The 18,751-nt window shown below is 31.4% G+C and overlaps 1 protein-coding gene across 1 annotated transcript in view; it reads right to left on the minus strand.

The window, feature by feature from the left end:
- The window catches only part of LOC129226625 (pre-mRNA-splicing factor SLU7-like), a gene marked incomplete at its 5' end in the record, with an annotated part of 53,931 nt that overhangs the window by 21,610 nt on the left and 13,570 nt on the right, over positions 1-18,751 (minus strand). Inside the window, 3 exon segments of the mRNA XM_054861256.1 lie at positions 5,453-5,587; positions 6,009-6,083; positions 10,462-10,626. Coding sequence (XP_054717231.1) covers positions 5,453-5,587; positions 6,009-6,083; positions 10,462-10,626 — 375 coding nt within the window.

Raw genomic sequence — 18,751 nt, forward strand, 5'->3', positions numbered from 1 at the left:
TTTACTCTTCTGTTTAAAAAATGTTTTTTATCATTTAATCAGGACTTTGTATATGTATGACTATTAGGGTGGTCCTTATTTTTGAAGTTGTAGATATTTTACACGACGCCCCCTCAATTTGTTCCATTATACAAATAAATGATCCATGCAAAATTTTAAGTCAATCCATGAATATTAACACGTGCCCCTAGGGCCCCCTTTTTTTGAGTTTTAAAGAAAAAATTGTGGATTTTCTCATTTTTATGTAAAAATATTCCTAGGTTTCATTTTTAAAGTAATTTCGAACCTCAACAGATGTTGCTACTTCCAGACCAACCATTATCTCACTTTCATTCTGTAAAATTTTACATATTACATAGGGTACATGTCAGTGGCGTAGCTAGACCCGACTTTCGGGGGGGGGGGGGGGGGGTTACTTCTTTTATACATATCTCTCTCTCTCTCTCTCTCTCTCTCTCTATATATATATATATATATATATATATATATATATATATATATATATATGTGTGTGTATATATATATATATATATATATATATATATATATATATATATATATATATATATATATATATATATATATGTGTATATATATATATATATATATATATATATATATATATATATATATATATATATATATATATATATGTGTATATATATGTATATATATATATATATAATATATATATATATATATATATATATATATATATATATATATATATATATATATATGTATATATATATATGTGTGTGTAATCGCTTGGAATTTTTTCCTTTTCTTCTTTTTTTTTTCTTTCTCTTCTCTCTTCTTTTTCTCTTTTTTTTTGAGACTAACTTTTCGGGGGGGGGGGGTTTGTCCCCAAAAAAACCCCCCCTTAGCTACGCCCCTGGTACATGTACACCAATGACTTTGGGACAGGCATACCGCTATTCGCGCTCGTTTCAAACCAAGTGGCAGGGGAACATTTCTTTCCACCAAGATGGACACAAGGGATTCTAAAGGCCATTAATGAATGGCCTAGGCCATTAATGAATGATTTTTGGCAACAACAAATTGCCTCCTCCAGCCTTTGGGGGTGTTGATTTAGAAAATTTTCTGTGTATGTAATAGGTGTGGCAAATAGGGTCACTAGGTTTCCATGCTATAAATATAAGTAATGACAATTATATTTTAATTCCCTGTTCTTTCGTTATATACTTAAATGTTTATGCATTCTTATAATTTAAATTTTGAAAAATCCTCGATTACCCTACTATAAAAATAAACTCTATTTTCCATATCTAAAATATAAATTTAAAAAAATTCCAGATCGGAATAATGTAAAAATCTATACTTTAAACTGTCTTCTATTTCAGTACATAGTCCTTTATTATCATCAAATGCCTCTTGCAATTCACAAGATTTAAAAACCGAAATGGGTATCTATCCTAACCTGCTGAACCTTTTTTCTATATCTGATCTACCACAATGCAAAAAAGCTTGACAACTATTGAGATCTGCTCGCATTTCATCAATATTAGACAAATGCCATATTAGGAACAAAGATGCTGCTCATTTATTAACAGATTATGTAGATGCAGTAAATTTAAATTCAAATAACCTTATGACAATTGTACATCCCTTAAGAGAGCAAGAGAAAATCTTCAAGAGGTTAAAATCAGATTTCATGAATTTAAATTTAGATTTTTTAGTTATTCCCTGAGATACAAAGCTACATCCAGATGTAACTGGAAAAAAAAATGCCGATAGGCTTACTATGATAGCTTCAGGTTCCAATGTTGGACAGCTACTCAGAATTTCTGAGATATTTCTTCAGCTGTATATGATATCTTAGAAGATTGCTCTTTATTGCTAACTGTTCAAGCTGTAGTGTTTTTATATAGCAGCTTACAATATCAATCGTATAAATTGTGCAGGTAATTTTTTAGAGCAAAAGCTGAACGGTGATATATCGCATTTGTATTGCTATCATCATGCACTTGAAATCGTACTGCAGAGTGTCTTTAAAGAAGTTCTTGCCTTTCTTAGTTCTAGACTCGATATTCCATTATTTAAGTGCTTCAAAATTCAAAAATTTTACATACCATTTACATTCTAAAAGAAGAATTTGATGACATATTATTGTTCATAGAAAGCGGAATTAAGAAATATTACAGAGAATTCTCATAACGTGTAATAATATTTCTTGGTGATGTCTTCCCTCCTACAGGGATATGTTTTCGGCAACCTGGAGCTTATCTCTGACCCAGAGGGGTGGCAAAAGGAATTTCTTGTTTGAAAATTTATATATTTAGGAAGCAATTTAAATTGACACTACATGAAGACACTACATACCCGTACACAGTTAAATGTTGTATGATGATATAGTTTTTCGCAGCAACCCACCCATTCTAGGCCTTTTAAATTAATATAAAGTCTAGTGTCTCAAAAACCTGCAGCATACAAAATGATGACAAACATGCAGCAGAAGCAGTGATTGAAAAATTCATAAATCACTTATGGTACTTAGGGGATGAACTAGTAGCTTTGTCCATATTGGATGAAGGAATTAACTTTGAAGATAAGGAAAAGACTACTTCAAAAAATGCTTGCTGAATAGGAAGACGTGTCTGATGACTGTATAAAAAATTTCAAATAACAGTAGATGATTTGGAATACTTTCTTAGTAAAGATCTTCCTCTTTATAGAATCAATTACAAGTCAATAAAACTGTTTGATAAGTTACAAACACCAAAAGATGTTTTCCTATTTGATCCTGATTCATGTCAAAATGAAGGAAGCTATTTAAAGGGAAGAGATATCGTTAAAATGCTGAAAGTTGTGAATGATACAACTGAAAGAGGAGCACAATTAATCGAAGAATTTCACAATCAATCTACCAAATATAAGTTACAAAAGCAATTTAGTCTTTTACAGACACTCCAAGACTATCGGGAAAAAAATTCACACGATTGAGATACATTGAGAAAAGCGTACGATTAAGGTAAAGTTTCTAAAGCAATATTTCATTCTTATTTAATGTAAAATTTTTAGACGATATGAAATAATGAAAAAGATTAATTTTAGTGCTACATCGCTGTAAAAATATTTTGCAAACATAGGAGAATCGATGTACGGGGTCTGAAGTAAAAACTCGAAGATTTGTGGGAAAATTATCAAAAGTGTTAAAGTTCAACGTCCTAGGGGCACGTGTTATTATTGACCGATCGAGTTCAAATTTTGCACCGATTACTTTTTATTATAGTGTCACAAAACTAGGGGGCGTCACTTGTTGAATTCCGAAATTTTTTTCCCCATATAAATAAGGACCACCCTAATGTCTATGTATAATTTAACTCAAATTATGACAGCAACTATTTACATTTTCAAGCAGCAGAGTTTCACTTCTTGAATAAAATGTTTGCTGTCAAGAAAGGATTAAAAACATTTGCTAAAATCTTTTGAGAAATGATTTAAAATGACAAATTGATAAAAAAGAAAATATATGTTCAAATGAGCTAATTCATTTATCTAAACATCACTTTTCAAATGTTTTCAATCAATACTCAATTGGAGTGCGTGTATGCTTTTCATTTGTTCATTATTATTATTATTATTTTAAGCAGAGAAATAGCCGCTACATTTCAAAATTAGTTTGTGGTTGCTACACTTTAAAAAAAAGTAGTTGTAGTTAACTACATTTGTAATAAAGTAGTTGTAGTTTGCTACTAAAAGAATGTAGTTCTTCCAACCACTGGCTTAGTTAAGGACTTGTTTACTTATTACCCTTATTACCCGGATTTCCTTTGATCCCAATTAGTCTAGATAAATGAGGTTGCACTGTACCAACTTGGCTCGGATATCCGAGTGTTTCAAACTACAGCAATTGTTGCACGCATACACCAAGCCACTTCTATTTCAAGGTGGCGACAGGAACTGGAAAAAAAAGTTCCCTGACTTTTCCCCGATTTCCTTGATTAAGTTCACGAAATTTCCCTGATTTATGTTACCAATGATAATGGATTTCTTTCTTTGCCCTACTTGAAAAGCATTGCATATTAACTAAAATGCAGTGTTTAAAATGGTTTAAGCTGTAATTAAAAATATATATTTTGAAAAGATGCTTTTTTTTTTTTTTGGTAAAAATTGTACATTAAATTATTGACAGAGAAATATTGTAGGAAATTTAAAACAAATACTTTATGTCCAGGAACCATAAGTTATACCAGTTAACGTAAGAATTCTCAGAAATTTTTACCCCCCCCCCCCCCCCCCACTCTTAAAAACTTTTTTAATCATGATGAAACTAAAAAATTTAAATGGAAATAATCTTGAACTGAATTTTCAAGTAGTATAATTGTTGATGCAAGAATAACAAACAAGTGATAGTTAAAGTATGGAAATCATGTAGTTTTACTAACGTAAATAATACTGCCGGGTGCAGGTAAACAGCAGTATCTGCAGAAATGAGTTTTCAAGGTGTTTGAAGAAATATGTGGTGGATGCTGAAAATAGGAAAATGTTGGAAAAAGACGGGGTTTTCGTGCTTCTTTTTAGCGGAAATCAAATAAACAAGTATGTACGGCAAAGGTAACGTACCATAGATGACAAAAATGCAAAAAAAAAAAAAGAAAGAAAGAAAAATGTGCAGTTTCTGCCCTTTACCTGCACACTACAGAATCAACAAATTTATGTAAAACAAATTGAAATCTTTCAACAACCAATCATATTGATCTAATCTCTAATCAAGAACTTATGTTTTAATGAATTAATACAGCATTTTAACTATTAAAAAATAATAAAAATATTTACTTATGTACACAACACAATTTCAAATGATTTCATTAGTTGTCAGAAAAAAATCTTAGATTACTTTAGTAACAAACAACATTGAAATGCAAAAACAATCATCAATTTCAAAATGCATATGGTTTTAAAATAAAAGAGTTTTTAAGTCTGAAAAAAAAGCAAGGGAGCAGTCATAAATGACGGCTTCTTCTTTGCCTGTAGGGTTCTTTATTTTACATAGCATGGAATGCATGAAGGAAAATTCAAGCTGGGTAAAATAAACAACTTTACAGACACAGAAGCAATCTTAGGAAGCTCATTCTAAGATTGAATACTTTGACCTTGAGGAAAAAAGATGCACAAATGTGCAGCACTGTATAATCGCACCGCATTAATTTTACTTTTTTAAATCAAATACTTGGCAGAAAATTCATAGGAAATCAAAGCGAAATTTTTTTTTCTTCATTTGATAAATTTTCCCTGAATTGTTGTTATTTTTTCAAAATTCCCTGATATTTCCCTGAGTGATTAAGTTCCCTGACTTTTCCCTGATCTGTCACCACCCTGCATTTTAATAAAGGAGGTCTTCTTTTTTGAGTATAGATAGCAAATGAATAGTAAAATTTTGTCTTTAAAGAGAAAAATGACTAAGAAACATTTTAAAAAATGAGATTACTTTTGCTGTGTCTTCTCGGATTCTCAGATTTCTCACAGTTATCCTTTGTTTGCTGTCCACTTTTGTACCAGGCATGTCTGCATTATCTGCATATTTCTCTTCATCATCATCGTCATCTAAGTCAGCATCTCCACCCTAACAAAGATGATAAGGAAATGTATTACTGAAAAAAAAAAAACACTCTGCTAATAAATTCAAGTAAAATACAAAACAAAAAAGTACATAAACACTGAACCAATTACTATAAAGCACCAGCTCAGTGATAAAACAAAAGAGAGAAAAGCTGTTGACAGCAATAATACAATACAAAATTATTTAAAAGAATGGCTACCATGTACTTAACACACAGCCAGTTCTTCAAATGATTTCTTCCTCAAAAAAAAAAAAAAAAAAAAAAAAAAAAAAAAAAAAAAAAAAAAAAAGCTCTAAGTATAGCATGAAAATTTTATAGACAAAAATCAAGTTTAAGTGAATTTGTGTAGTATAATAAAAAAGAAAAACCTCTTAAAATAAAATATATTAATAGAAAAATAAAAAAAGGAAATAAATTTAATACCTGCTCTTTACTTTGATTTGTTTCCCCAGTCATGTAATCTTCTTTTAATTTTTCTTCTTTCAACAAACGTTTTGCCTGGAAGATTGTAGTAAAAATATAAATTGTACCTTTAACAATATAAAAGTCTAAGTCATTGAAATTACAAACTATTCTTAAATACATTAAAATAATTTTAAAGTTCCATGAAAACTCAGAGTTGAAATAGAATTAACCATTGAAATGAAATTAATTTATACTAAAGGACCTTATTTTAGATTTTTTAAATTGCTTACGTATTTTGAGTCATTTACAATGAATAAAGCAATAATAATAGTAATAATAACAATACTAATTAAAAATAAATTTTAAAAAATAACAGTAATAAGTAAACAATTTTAGAGAGTACAAAGTACTTTCTATTTGCTCATTAAATCATAAACATATCCAATAAAGCAAACTTAATTTTGCATACATTCAATTCACTGATTTGTTTCTTGATGATTTTTCAAATTTTATTTTTTTATTATTTACTAGTTCTACCCGCGCTGCTTTGCCCATAGTAGAAAATTGAAAGATCTTTTGGTTCGCCTGCATATTTACAAATAATGTATGGTAAATTTCTCGCCAATTGGCTTGCTCATGTTACAGTTCCACGTTATGATAACTTGGTAATTTACTCGTTCATCTTATGATAATTTTGCTCGAGAAAATGTTCTTAAACAGGGTTTATACCCTTTAGGAAGAAAAAACTTGCCTTAACAAGGCAAAAAAATTTTTTTTGAAGGCAATATCATAAATGTGCACTAAAAATATTGTATTCAGATTTCATTTAATGCAAATACACACATATAAATAATAGGTAGTAACGTAAAAAAGTAAAGGAAAACAAAATTGTCTTTTCTACGGCAAGAGACTCTTGAAAAAAAAAAAAAGATCTACAACAGTGTCGAAAGTTTTTCTGCAAAGGTCTGAAAAGCTTGGTCATAAAGAGGAGCAGGTCCCATGAGGTTTAATTTTGCAATCTTCACATTCAAAGAATTACATTTTATAGAATAGTATAAAAGTATATTTAAAAAAAAGTTATCATTAATTAGTTATAATATACTAAAATGATAATATTAGTTATACTAAAATTATCATTTTAGTATATTTAAAAAAAAAACTTTTTATGAATGATTTTAACATTTAAGGGATGAAACCAAAATACCTAAATTTAATGGAATAGCTAGAGAGGAGGTTTTGAAGTCAACCCCGCCTCCCTCCCCTGGTTTCAACATTTATTTCCAATATTGATAGTGGTTTATACAGATATAAGGGCAGTTAGGATCAAAAACATTACTTAGAAGGTACTTTCTGGTTGCACTATTAATTTCACAAATACGAGGTTCGCAAATTATTTATTAGTATTCATATAAATCAATTACAGTAGACTCTCGATTATCCGCGAGCGGTTTATCCGCGGGGCGGATTATCCGCGAATCAATCAACAATCACGAACATGTATTTTCGCAGTAAAAAGCGAATACCAGTGGCTGTTTTTTTTTTTTTTTGAAAAATTTTAAATTTACACTCAGTTGTTTTTGCTTGATTGATTGATTTAATTTTATTATTATTATTATTTTTTTGTGCGTTCTTCATCGTACATACACTTGTTTGTTATTGATGTTAAGTTCGGTTGTGCAAAAATACAAAACATTTGTACTGTACTCTATATATATTTTCACTGTTTGCAGAAATTGTTATGCATCAATACACAGTTAAGAATTTGAGATAGGACAATTTTTACCTGATTTGTCCCCCATTTTAGTCTTTTTGCGGTTATTCGCGATTTTTATTATCCGCGGCACTTGTGCCACCCAATTCCGCGCATAATCGGGAGTTTACTGTACTTGCATTTATTAGTTGTTGAGGCAATAAGGCATTTTAACTGTCCTCAAGTAAATTTAAAAAATAGTAAGAAAGATAACATTTTATGAAGGTCCACACCTCAAAATTCGCAAAGGCTGCTTAAGAATTGACAAATACTCTGAATGTAAACTGATACAAATTGAAATGTGATGACTAGCAACAGGCTCTGGGCCCGGCTAGGCTTTTCCTGGTCAGTTTATAAGTCCCCAATGAAAATCAATAGCCCTTTAAAGCTATCCACCCCTTTGCTCATTACCACCTCTTCCAGTAAGCTGTTCCAAGTGCCCACATCCCTACTAAAAAGTAATTTTTCCTTATTTCCAGGTTAGCCTGAGATTTGAATAGCTGAAAACAATGACCCCTTGTCCTGCTTTCTCTACAAAAATTTAATCCGTTAACATCTTTCAGTTTGATAAATTTAAACAAACTGAATCATGTCCCCTCTGACTCTCCTTTGCCCCACACTATACATATTAAGCCTATTAAGTCTATTGAGCCTGCTTTTACTGAATACTTGCTTTTACTGTCAATACCTGCTTTACTGCCAATAAATGTGCAACTTCAGATTCATAGAACCATATTTTCAAATTGAAAAGATTCACAAGAAATTGACATACATTATGACAAAAGTAGTTTTATTTTGGAAACAAAAGGGTTATTTTTGAAATTATAATTTAAATTTAGGGAAGTGATAGTATTCGGGTGCGACTGCGATTTCATAAAAAATCACCTGTAAGTTTCAAAGAGCTAATGGGGAGAGGGGATAATTTTTGAAACTAAGACCCCTGTTACTCAAATATACATGTGTATAAAAATTACTTTTGCGATACATACAATTCATTTCTTATGTTAAAATAATTTATGAAGTCAAAATATTGTACAGATGGATACCAGGCCCAGTGCCTGTTGATAACCAGCAACAAGCAATGGGCCTAGTTAGGCTGGTCCTAGTCAATTTATTAGACCCCAATGAAGATCAATAATCCTCCTTAAGCTATCTACCCCTTTGCTGATTACAGCCTCTTCTGGTAAGCTGTTCCAAGTGCCCACAACCCAACAAAAGTAGTAATTTTGAACATTTGAGGTAAAGGGGGAAAATTGGAAGGGAGGTGAAATCATAACAAACAGTACTGAATTTCCAGTGAATAACCAAAACACAATCATCCCTGTTACATACCTTAGTTATTTTAGTAGACAGAAAGAAAATGATGTACTTATAAATTCAACCTTACAAAATTGTATAAATCAAATTGTATGCTTCGCGATGTTGCAAATCGAAAGCATCTTCAGAAAATTGCATTAGTGAAAAACTTTTTAAAAAGTTTTAAGCACAATCCGAGGATTTTTGAAATAATTTAAGCACTAAGAAACTTTTTCAAGGTTTCAAAACTTTTTCATGGTTTTAAAACTTTTTCAAGGTTTTGAAACACTTGAAAATGAACTTTTTTCAAGCAGTTTTCAAGGTTTTTCAAGGGCGTACCAACCTTGCTGAAAAATTGAAATAGAACAAAATTGAATTTTCGAAAAATCGCTTCGAGGTCCACACTTCTATGCTACAAACTAATTTTGTGCCAAATTTTATAAAAATCAGCCGAACGGTCTAGGCGCTATGTGCGTCACAGAGATCCTAACACAGAGAAATCCAGACATCCAGACTTCAGCTTTATTATTAGTAAAGATCTTTATTATTTTTATTTAATACTTTGTTTTTTTGAAAAAATTGAGTTATATTTACGATGGAAAGAAAACTAATCACTGGAATAGAATATTTAACCAAAAATAAATAAATAAATAAAAAAGAGAAGTCCAAGCAAAATTTGAAAACGGTTGCTTTTTAAAGGGTTGTCCACAAATGATGTCATATTACACTTTGAGAAGTTCGGCAGGTTCGTGAAATAGTGACAGTTTGTGACAAGGGAACGAAGGGGGTGATAAAAAGTGTGGCATCACACATTTTTTCACTTTTTACAACAATATGTTGTTGAAAAACAGTGCAACATGTGACAAGTGGTGGGGAAGGAGTATGGTAAAGTGTGATACTTTATGGCAAAGAGAGGAGGGGGCCAAATTTGTTGAAAAAGTGTGACATCATTTATGGACAGCCCCAAGCACAAGGATTAATTAAATTAAGCCTTCGTAGAGCTTGAAATTCAATGTTTGGAAATCTGTCAGATTCTGAAATTCAGAAATTCAGATTACTATTATTATTATGATTATGTTATTTATTATTACTATTTCAATATACATTTACTCCCTCAATGATAACATACAAAAATGGAAAGGTGAAACTTTTACTAAGGTCTTCTTTTAAATTCTAAAGGCTACAGCTTTTCTACAACTAAAATAATTATTAGTGCATAATACATATCTTTGGTAGTTTAAGGGAAAATATGATAGATATTTTAATTAATTTTTGGTGCATAAAACTCTGACTCTACCACCAAAAATGCCAGTAGTGATTTTGCATTAATGTATAATAAAGTCACAAAATTAGACACAGCTAAAAATAATAATAAGAAAAAAGAACATAAGAAAATATAGGTAAGAGATTCAATCAATAAGGTACCTCTTCCACTTTAGCAAATTCATCAACTATCGTTTGATAGTTAGCAGGATCATAACCATTCCAACGATCTCTTTTTCCATCATAGTCCAACATCAGTTTAGGTGGAAGGATTTCATCTGGTGCAAATGACTGCTGGGAAAATTTTGCACCTACTTTGCGAGGCCTCTAAAATTTATTAAATCTATAAATTTTTAAATAAACACAAAGAATAGTGAAATATCTGCATTGTTTTCTGTGTTATACTGCTAAAAACACTAAACACTGAGATAGCAAATACTTTTGCTATTTTATAATTAAAGAACATACAGGCTTTTGCCATATTGAATTGAGAAACAGAATTCATATTAATACAGTTGGCTCTATGCTTAACGATGCTCTATTTAACGACAGCTTTTTACATCCCCAGGTGGTCCACTTAAGTTTTAAAAGTATTCTATTTAAGGACGATTTCTACTTAAGAACGATTTTCTGTGGTCCCTTGAAAGTTGTTAAACAGAGAGACAACTGTATAATTTTTTCTCGTGACTCACTAAATGTTAAATTTACTGTTATAGTTGTCCTTAAAGTGAAAACAAAGTTTAGAATTTTATTTGGAACTGATGTGATATACCCCACTCTTGGCGACTTTTTCCTGTTGGCGCCAAGAAACCGTCGCCAAGAAAACGATGTATGATGACATATGTCATACATCGTTCTTAGCGATGCTTTTTTAGCGCCAACAGGAAAAAATCAGATAAAAAACATGATCAAAGCACTTCAGAACACAATATATATAAAAACAACATAAAAGCACAACAAAAAACATCACGAATATATGCTTCAAAAATGTACAGGGCCGGGGTTTTTTGTAAACATATTAAAATACAATGAAATAAATTATTGTATTAATTACAAGTCAAAATTAATGAATTAATTTTTTTTTCATCATTTCTCCGGGATACGAGCCCTCGGTCTCATAGTACTTTCGTAATGAGACCTTGGCTCGCCGGCCCTGCCTCGGTCTCATTACGAAAGTACTATGAGACCTCTGGCTCGCCAGGACCTCGCTCCGCTCGGTCCGTTATCCCTCCGACTGTTAATATACATTACAGTCGGAGTATGGTCACAGTTATGTATATTTTCATGGAGACACCCAAGGGTGGCTCCTTCTGTTCAGTGTACAATAATGACACAGTTTTAAGTGTGAAATATGCACCATTATTGTGCAGATTTATTAATAAAATTCAGCATTTTTAAGAGTACAACCGAAAGAACTTTCAATTGTTAACATAAAATTCAGTACCTAAAGGAGGCACGTTAATAGAATGTCTAAATAATTCGTGGCATCGATAAGAATTAACTTTTAGAACAAAATAACCGTACTATTTCTGTAAAATTAATTTACATACAGTAAAAATAAAGTTAAAAACTACAAGAACCCCTCAAGGATTTGTAAAAACAAAGAATTTTGGAAGTGCGAGGGTTTTTTTTGAATTCTAAAATAAAGAACTTACCTTTTTATATGGTATAAATATTCACACTCAGTCTAAAACAATACATCATATGACAATGGCACGTTACAGATACACACCACGTTGGAGTTAACTTTTAATTAACCTTCAAGTTTGAAGAAACTGGCATTTTCTAATGTTTTTACTTCAAAACACAACTACTGAATTAAAACTAACACAAAATAAGCATTCCTGTAAGGTATATTGCACGAAACAACATCACGTATCTCTCCTGCGTGAAACCCAAACAAACCAAGTAAACAAGTTTGAACAGATCTGTAAGATTGCCTTCGGGTTGCTAAACACAGGTTAGTTTGGCCAGGGATGCCATGCATAAAAAATTATCGCCTCATTGGCGAGAAAAATATTTTAATTTTGTGCAAAAAAATCGAATGTCGCCAAATGGGGGGGGGGGGGGGTGTATCACATCTGTACCTTTTATTTTTTAATAATAAAAACTGCAGTGTATTAGTTTAAAAAATATAGAATGTAACTTTTTCCCTTAAGTTATTTCAGGCATGAGATTGCAAAAAGAGAAAAAAGAGGAAAGTCATGCAAAGCAGATAATATTGAACTGTTGGGCAGTTCTCAAAAGGTAGAAGCAGACACAGAACTCAACTTTGAAGCTCTAACAGCAAATATTTATTTTAATTCACTCAAATATTTTTGAGTAAAATTATAATACTGTATAGAAGAAAGAATTGACATAAATTAGGTAAAAAATGCTCTTTAAATACCCTTTAAAAAGTGTTTTCATTGATAAAAGGCTAACATTCAATAACATTAACTGAGCAAATGTATCATCAAAAAAAATTTTTTTTGTTGAACGAAATTGTACTCCATCTTTCATAACGTTTATACACTTTTTGAATGCATTATCAAAGGGATGGAGTTCAGGAAACCTTCTTCGGCAATATTTTGAAATTGAAGTTCCAAAAATGCAATTTTAGACAACATTGGATAATGTTAGTTGCAAAAGCGTTCGCAGCTCCTCGCCATTAGTTTTTTTGCCGATCGTAAACATTTTTATTGCAGCAATAAAATCGCTTGGGAGATAAGATTTTTACTTTTGCAACATAAATCAGTTCTGATTGGAAAGTCTACCCAAGGTAGCGCCAGCAAACCAGAAAAGAAGGAAAGGTGGGGGAAGGGTATGGGCGACTAATGATAATGAACTGGTACCATTCCCCACGCCATCTTCATTTGAAAAAGAATTATTTTCTAAGAAAGCAGGTGGTCAAATTAGCAATAAAAAAAAACCGCTTCAGTGAAGTAAATATATTTTTTAAACGAGGCACTTTCCAATATTCATTAATTAAAAAAAGAAATAGAGGAACTGAATCCTTACCCCAGGCAGGGCCCCTGAATCACATCCTTCTTAAGGCATTCAAATACAGCTTAAAGTGATGTTTTAAATATTGCAGCATCAAAAAATTTTCGGAAGAGAACTGCCGAACCCCTTTTTTTGAATTCACCATAAATGTCCTAAATTTAAACTTTTAAGGCTTCAGTTTCTGAATTTTTTTCCCTTGAATAATACCCCCTTTACCTATAAACATGACATATGACCTCCTAAAAGTTTTAATACTTTAATTTCAGAAACTTTTTGAAAGAAGCTTCCTACACCCCTCCCCCTTAAATCATCCAAAGATAGCCCAAAACAGAGCTCTCAAAATTTCAGAAACGGAAATATTTCGGGCTAGGTGGCAGAATACCCCCACCCCCCTCTCATTGTGTTCACTAAAGGCAGTGTAAGTTTGTGCTTAAGATTTCTTTTTCTATTGAAAAAGCAACTCCCCTCCCCACATTGCCAAAGACAAACTAAAGTTTTAAGACCACAATTTTGAAAATGTTTTGAAAAAAAAAACCCTGATTCCCTAACTCTTAACTCAAAAATAACCAAAATAGCATTTCAATACTTCAGCATGGAGACATTTTCTGGTTTGTAGACTCCCTTTGCTGTGGTGTAAACATTTCATCTTGTCAGCAATCACTCTCAATCGGTGATTTAGAACATTTTAAGAGTGCACATAATTTTCATTTATGGGTGTAAAGTTTGCAGAAAAAAAAATTGAAAGGATGATCAAAAATATTAAGAAACAAGAAGTTCCGTCTAGAACTAGACGAGCCTACTTTCCCGTATACCCATACTACTTTCTAGTACCTGATCAATATTCTCAAAAATAGCTAAAATTGCAAATTTTTTCAAACATATTTTTTTTAATATTTTAAGCTGATTTCTAGGAATAAAATATTCCTAACTTTTCTTCAAAAAAAAAAAAAAAAAAACGAACAAATAAAATAGCAGCACCTTTTAAACAAAGCAGCTAATACACTTCTTTCCATTAAAAAAATTTTTTTAACAGCTTTCAAAACGAAAAAATAATAATAAGTTCATTAAAATAAATACATCATATAAAAAAAAAATAGTTTCTTTTTCCCCTGTTGCCGAAAATAATTTTTTTAACGAATTAATGCACTTACCAAAATAAAAAAAAACAATAAAATGTCAACTTAAAGAAATAATTTTCATTGTCAAAAAAAAAAAATCGTCTGCGCATATTTTTCGAGTTTATTCACCGAAAACTAAATACCTAAATTAAAACTTTAGCGTGAAAATAAAAACAAATCATATATACAATAATTATTTCACAGTTAAAACCACAGCAGCGGAGTCGGAGTCGGAGTCAATCTCATTTTGGGATAAAAGAGTCGGAGTCGAATATCCAAGAATCGGAGTCAGTCATTTGTCCTCCGTGTATAAATGTTTGCCAAAGCTACGAAGTCAGAGTCGAAGTCGGGGAGTCGGAGTTTGATTAATTGTCGGGAACAGGAGTCAGAGTCGGTGTCAGGTCCCCCTAAATTCTCGGAGTCGGAGTCGGGAGTAGGTCGTCAAGAGCTATTTCCAACAAAGTTTGTTTGAAGTAAATCCGCCTTCAAGTACGGAATCTACATTGACTTTCAGTTTCCCCGTAGGCGCTAATGTTAAGGGGTTTGAACTGTTCAAAATTGAACGGAAAATTGTTCAAATCAAAAAGATATCTTATATAAAAGTTTTTTATCAAAAGCTTTTTCCTACAAAGTTTGAAGCAAATTCGCCTCACAGTTCGGAATTGCTTTGAATTTCCCCGTAGGCGCTAATGTTAAGTTTTTTTGAACTGTTCAAAATTGAACAAAAAATAGTTCAAATCAAAAAGTGAAATATGGGAATGAGGTGTCCTCGCCGAGATCTTTCGAACAAAAAAAAGTTTGTTCGAATCGGACTATTCATTCAAAAGTTATTAGGGGGGGACAGACAGACAGACCGACAGACAGACAGACAGACCGACAGACAGACCGACAGACAGACAGACAGACAGACCGACAGACATTTTTCCCCATCTCAATACCCTACTTTCCAATTTTTAATTTTTCAATATTTATTTAATTATTTTATTTATTTTTGACTTTTTTTTGTTTTTCACGATATTTTTAAGATGCATTAAACCTTCTTTCATGCTTTTTTCTTCTTTTTCTGACTTTTACTGGGAAAGTAGGCTAAAAAAGGCAGTACAGATGTGATATATCCCCCATTTGGCGACATCCGATTTTTTGCACAAAATTGAATTATTTTTCTTGCCAATGAGACGATAATTTTTTAAGCATGGCATCCCTGGCGAGACTAACCTGTGTTTGGCAACCCGAAGGCAATCTTAGATCTGTTCGAACTTGTTTACTGCAGCCCTTTCATGTTGGATAGATTCTTGTTTTTTCGTGCAATATACCTTATAGAAAAGCTTTTTATGTGTTGATTTGAATTCAGTAGTTGTGTTTCGATGAATAAATATTAGGAATGCCAGTTTCTTCAAACTTGACGGTTAATTAAAAGTTAAATCCAACTTAAAGTGTGTCTCTGTAAGACGCCATCATTTAATATGTTAATATTTTATACAATAAAAAGGTAAGTTCCACTTTTTAGAATTCAAAAAAAAAGCCTCTGACTTCCAAAATTCCTTATGTTTTTAGAAAATCTTGAGGGTATCTTGTAGTTTTTAACTTCAATTTTACTGCATGTAAATCTATTTTACAAAAATAGTAGGTACTGTTATTTTACTCTAATAGTTAATTCTTATCGATGTCAAGTTTTATTCAGGCATATTTTATAAACGTGCCTCCTTTAGACACTGAATTTCTAAAAATAAGTTGACCCTAGCGTTTTATAAAAATATGAAGTGTTATTTTGTGTAAAATATAGTAGATATTTTTGGTAGGTATTTTGAAAGCATTTCTGGATAGCAAATTAATGTATGGTATTTTTGTATTGTTTATGTTTGGGATGTTCTGTCAAGACATTTTTACTTTTCATACATTGAAATTTAAATAACTAAGCGGTTTTTTTTGTTTGTTTTTTTTGCCTGAAATAGTTATATTTTGAGCTAAACATCGCATATTGAATCACTTTGCTCTTTTTCAGTAGCGTATGAGAAAAGTTTTTGTTCGATGAAATGCATGTTGAAAAACAGCATTCATTTCTATTGGTACATATTTCTTTGGTCAGCTGCAATAATAATTTGTTAATTTAAGCATTTTAAATACCTTCTAGTAATTTTTCTTTGTACAAAAACTTTCTAGTTTCTGGTATTTTTGAAGCAAATATTCGCAATGTTTTTGGCTCTGGTTTTATGTTGTTTTTGTATATATTGTGTTCTGAAGAGCTTTGATCATGTTTTTTATCTGAATTTTTCCTGTTGGTGCTAAAAAAGCAGGGGTCTGGCCAGAGGATATTTGGGTCCGTTAACGGACCCTTCACAAAAATCCCATCAACCAAAATGGACCTTTCACAAAATCTTGATCAAACAAAACGGACCTTTCACAAAATCTGGATCAAATAAAACGGACCCTTCACAAAATTTTGATATACCAGATCGGATCTTTCACAAATTGTTGATTGAAAGAGCAAATCTGAAAGCTAAATAATGCATATTTCTGTGTATAAACCGATAATTTTGGAAACGTTTTTTGAAGTCAAATTAGAGGGATCAGCTTATACAAAATCCGCTAATTTTGGAGAAAAAAAAATCGGCACTCTTGTGATGCTCCTGCAAGCGACAAATAATTGCTACTGACAAAAAAATATAATGATTGTTTGTTTTATCACATCTAATTAGCAGCGGTGTTGTTGTAAACTTTTCTGAAAAGGCATTGGTGAGCACTTTTCTCCCCACTCATGATTTAATAAACAATAATAATATATATCTGCGAAATGAACTTAGAACTGCAAAGGGATAGTAAGGGTGGGGAAAAAAATATGATCGCTTTAGATAAGGTTACCAACTTTAAAATTATCCTCACTTAGCGTCTAGCGTTGAACCTTTATAATGACTTGATTAGAAAATATTCTCATCATTTTACTAGCTTGTCAATATTTGTGTGGGGTGCGGTGCTGTGGGATGTTTAATTGTTATTTTGGGAGAAAATTATATGGGTTTTGATTTTTCGATGCTAACAAGGATGATTAACTTTAAATAAATTCTTTCAATTACCGTTTTTTTTTCTTTAGATGTCTACATTTTGAAAAATGCAATCTTTTAACATCCGATATGAGAATCATATTTTGTTCTTGTTTCAAGCTAACTTCGCTTTATTAGGATGCAAATAAATGAAAAGTCTCTTTATTTCTGTTAGAACTCTCATTTCAAGTTTTTAAAGCAAATTTCCATTTTCTGTTATGAGTCAAAAATTAAAATGCTGAATAGATGGTTTATTATATTTTATTTATTTATTTATTTATTGCTTCAACTGCGTCCACAAATATTAATGAAATGTTTATCATAGGACTCTAAAATGCAATATTAAAATAATTTTATCAAAAATATTTCTTTTACAAGTCTTTTTTTGTACTTTTGATGCCTTCACTTTTGAGAACTGCGATCTCTTTGCATCTGCTATGGGAATCCAATTTTTCGAATTTTTGATGTTTATTACTTTGTTAAGAGGTAAGCAATTAAAATATCTTTTTATTTTTGTTAAAATCACAGAATTTATAAGTTTTAAATGAAATTCTGTGCTTTTTAAGAGTGTCTTGGGTCAAAAAGTTAAATGCTGAACCCCCTATTCTGAATTTTATTTTATTTATTTATTTTTTGTTACAATTATTTTAAACACCGTACAGAAATATTTCTAGTATAATTTAACATAATGTAGAACGGCAGATAAATATTGATAGTTGAGAGAGCGATTCCCCCCCCCCCCGCCAAATATCAGAAAAACACTCCAGAATGATATTCTCGAAGAGGAAAACACTCAACTTTAAGTTTAATTGATGCAGTTTGTGCCATCTCTAAATTCTAAAATTTCGTTCTAACAAAATTTTTTTTTTTTTTTTTTTTTTTTTTTTTGCGAAATTATTTGGTTTTTTACAAAATTAATTCATTTTTCACAAAATTATTAGATTTTTCACAAAAAACGGACCCTGTGAAAAATTCTGGACAGACCCCTGAAAAGCATCTCTAAGAACGATGTATGACATATGTTGTCATACATCGTTTTCTTGGCGCCAACAGGAAAAAGTTGCCAAGAGTGGGGTATATGACATTAGTTCCAAAAAGGCTAAATTTTCAATTAGCGGTGATTATTTTCAAAATTCCATACCTAAAAAAAGTCAAACGGCGTGAGCCTAAAAGCCACTCCTCCAAAAGCACGTTTTCAACAGAACAAGCCCATGGCGGAACATCGAGATAATGTCGATGTAAATTTGGTTATGGAACGGTCCAGTAATTAAAGCATGTTTTTAAAACACTCAATTTTTCTTTTTTAAGTAA

This window comes from Uloborus diversus, chromosome 7 (assembly GCF_026930045.1).
Source record: "Uloborus diversus isolate 005 chromosome 7, Udiv.v.3.1, whole genome shotgun sequence".
Classification (NCBI taxonomy): Eukaryota; Metazoa; Arthropoda; class Arachnida; order Araneae; family Uloboridae; genus Uloborus; species Uloborus diversus.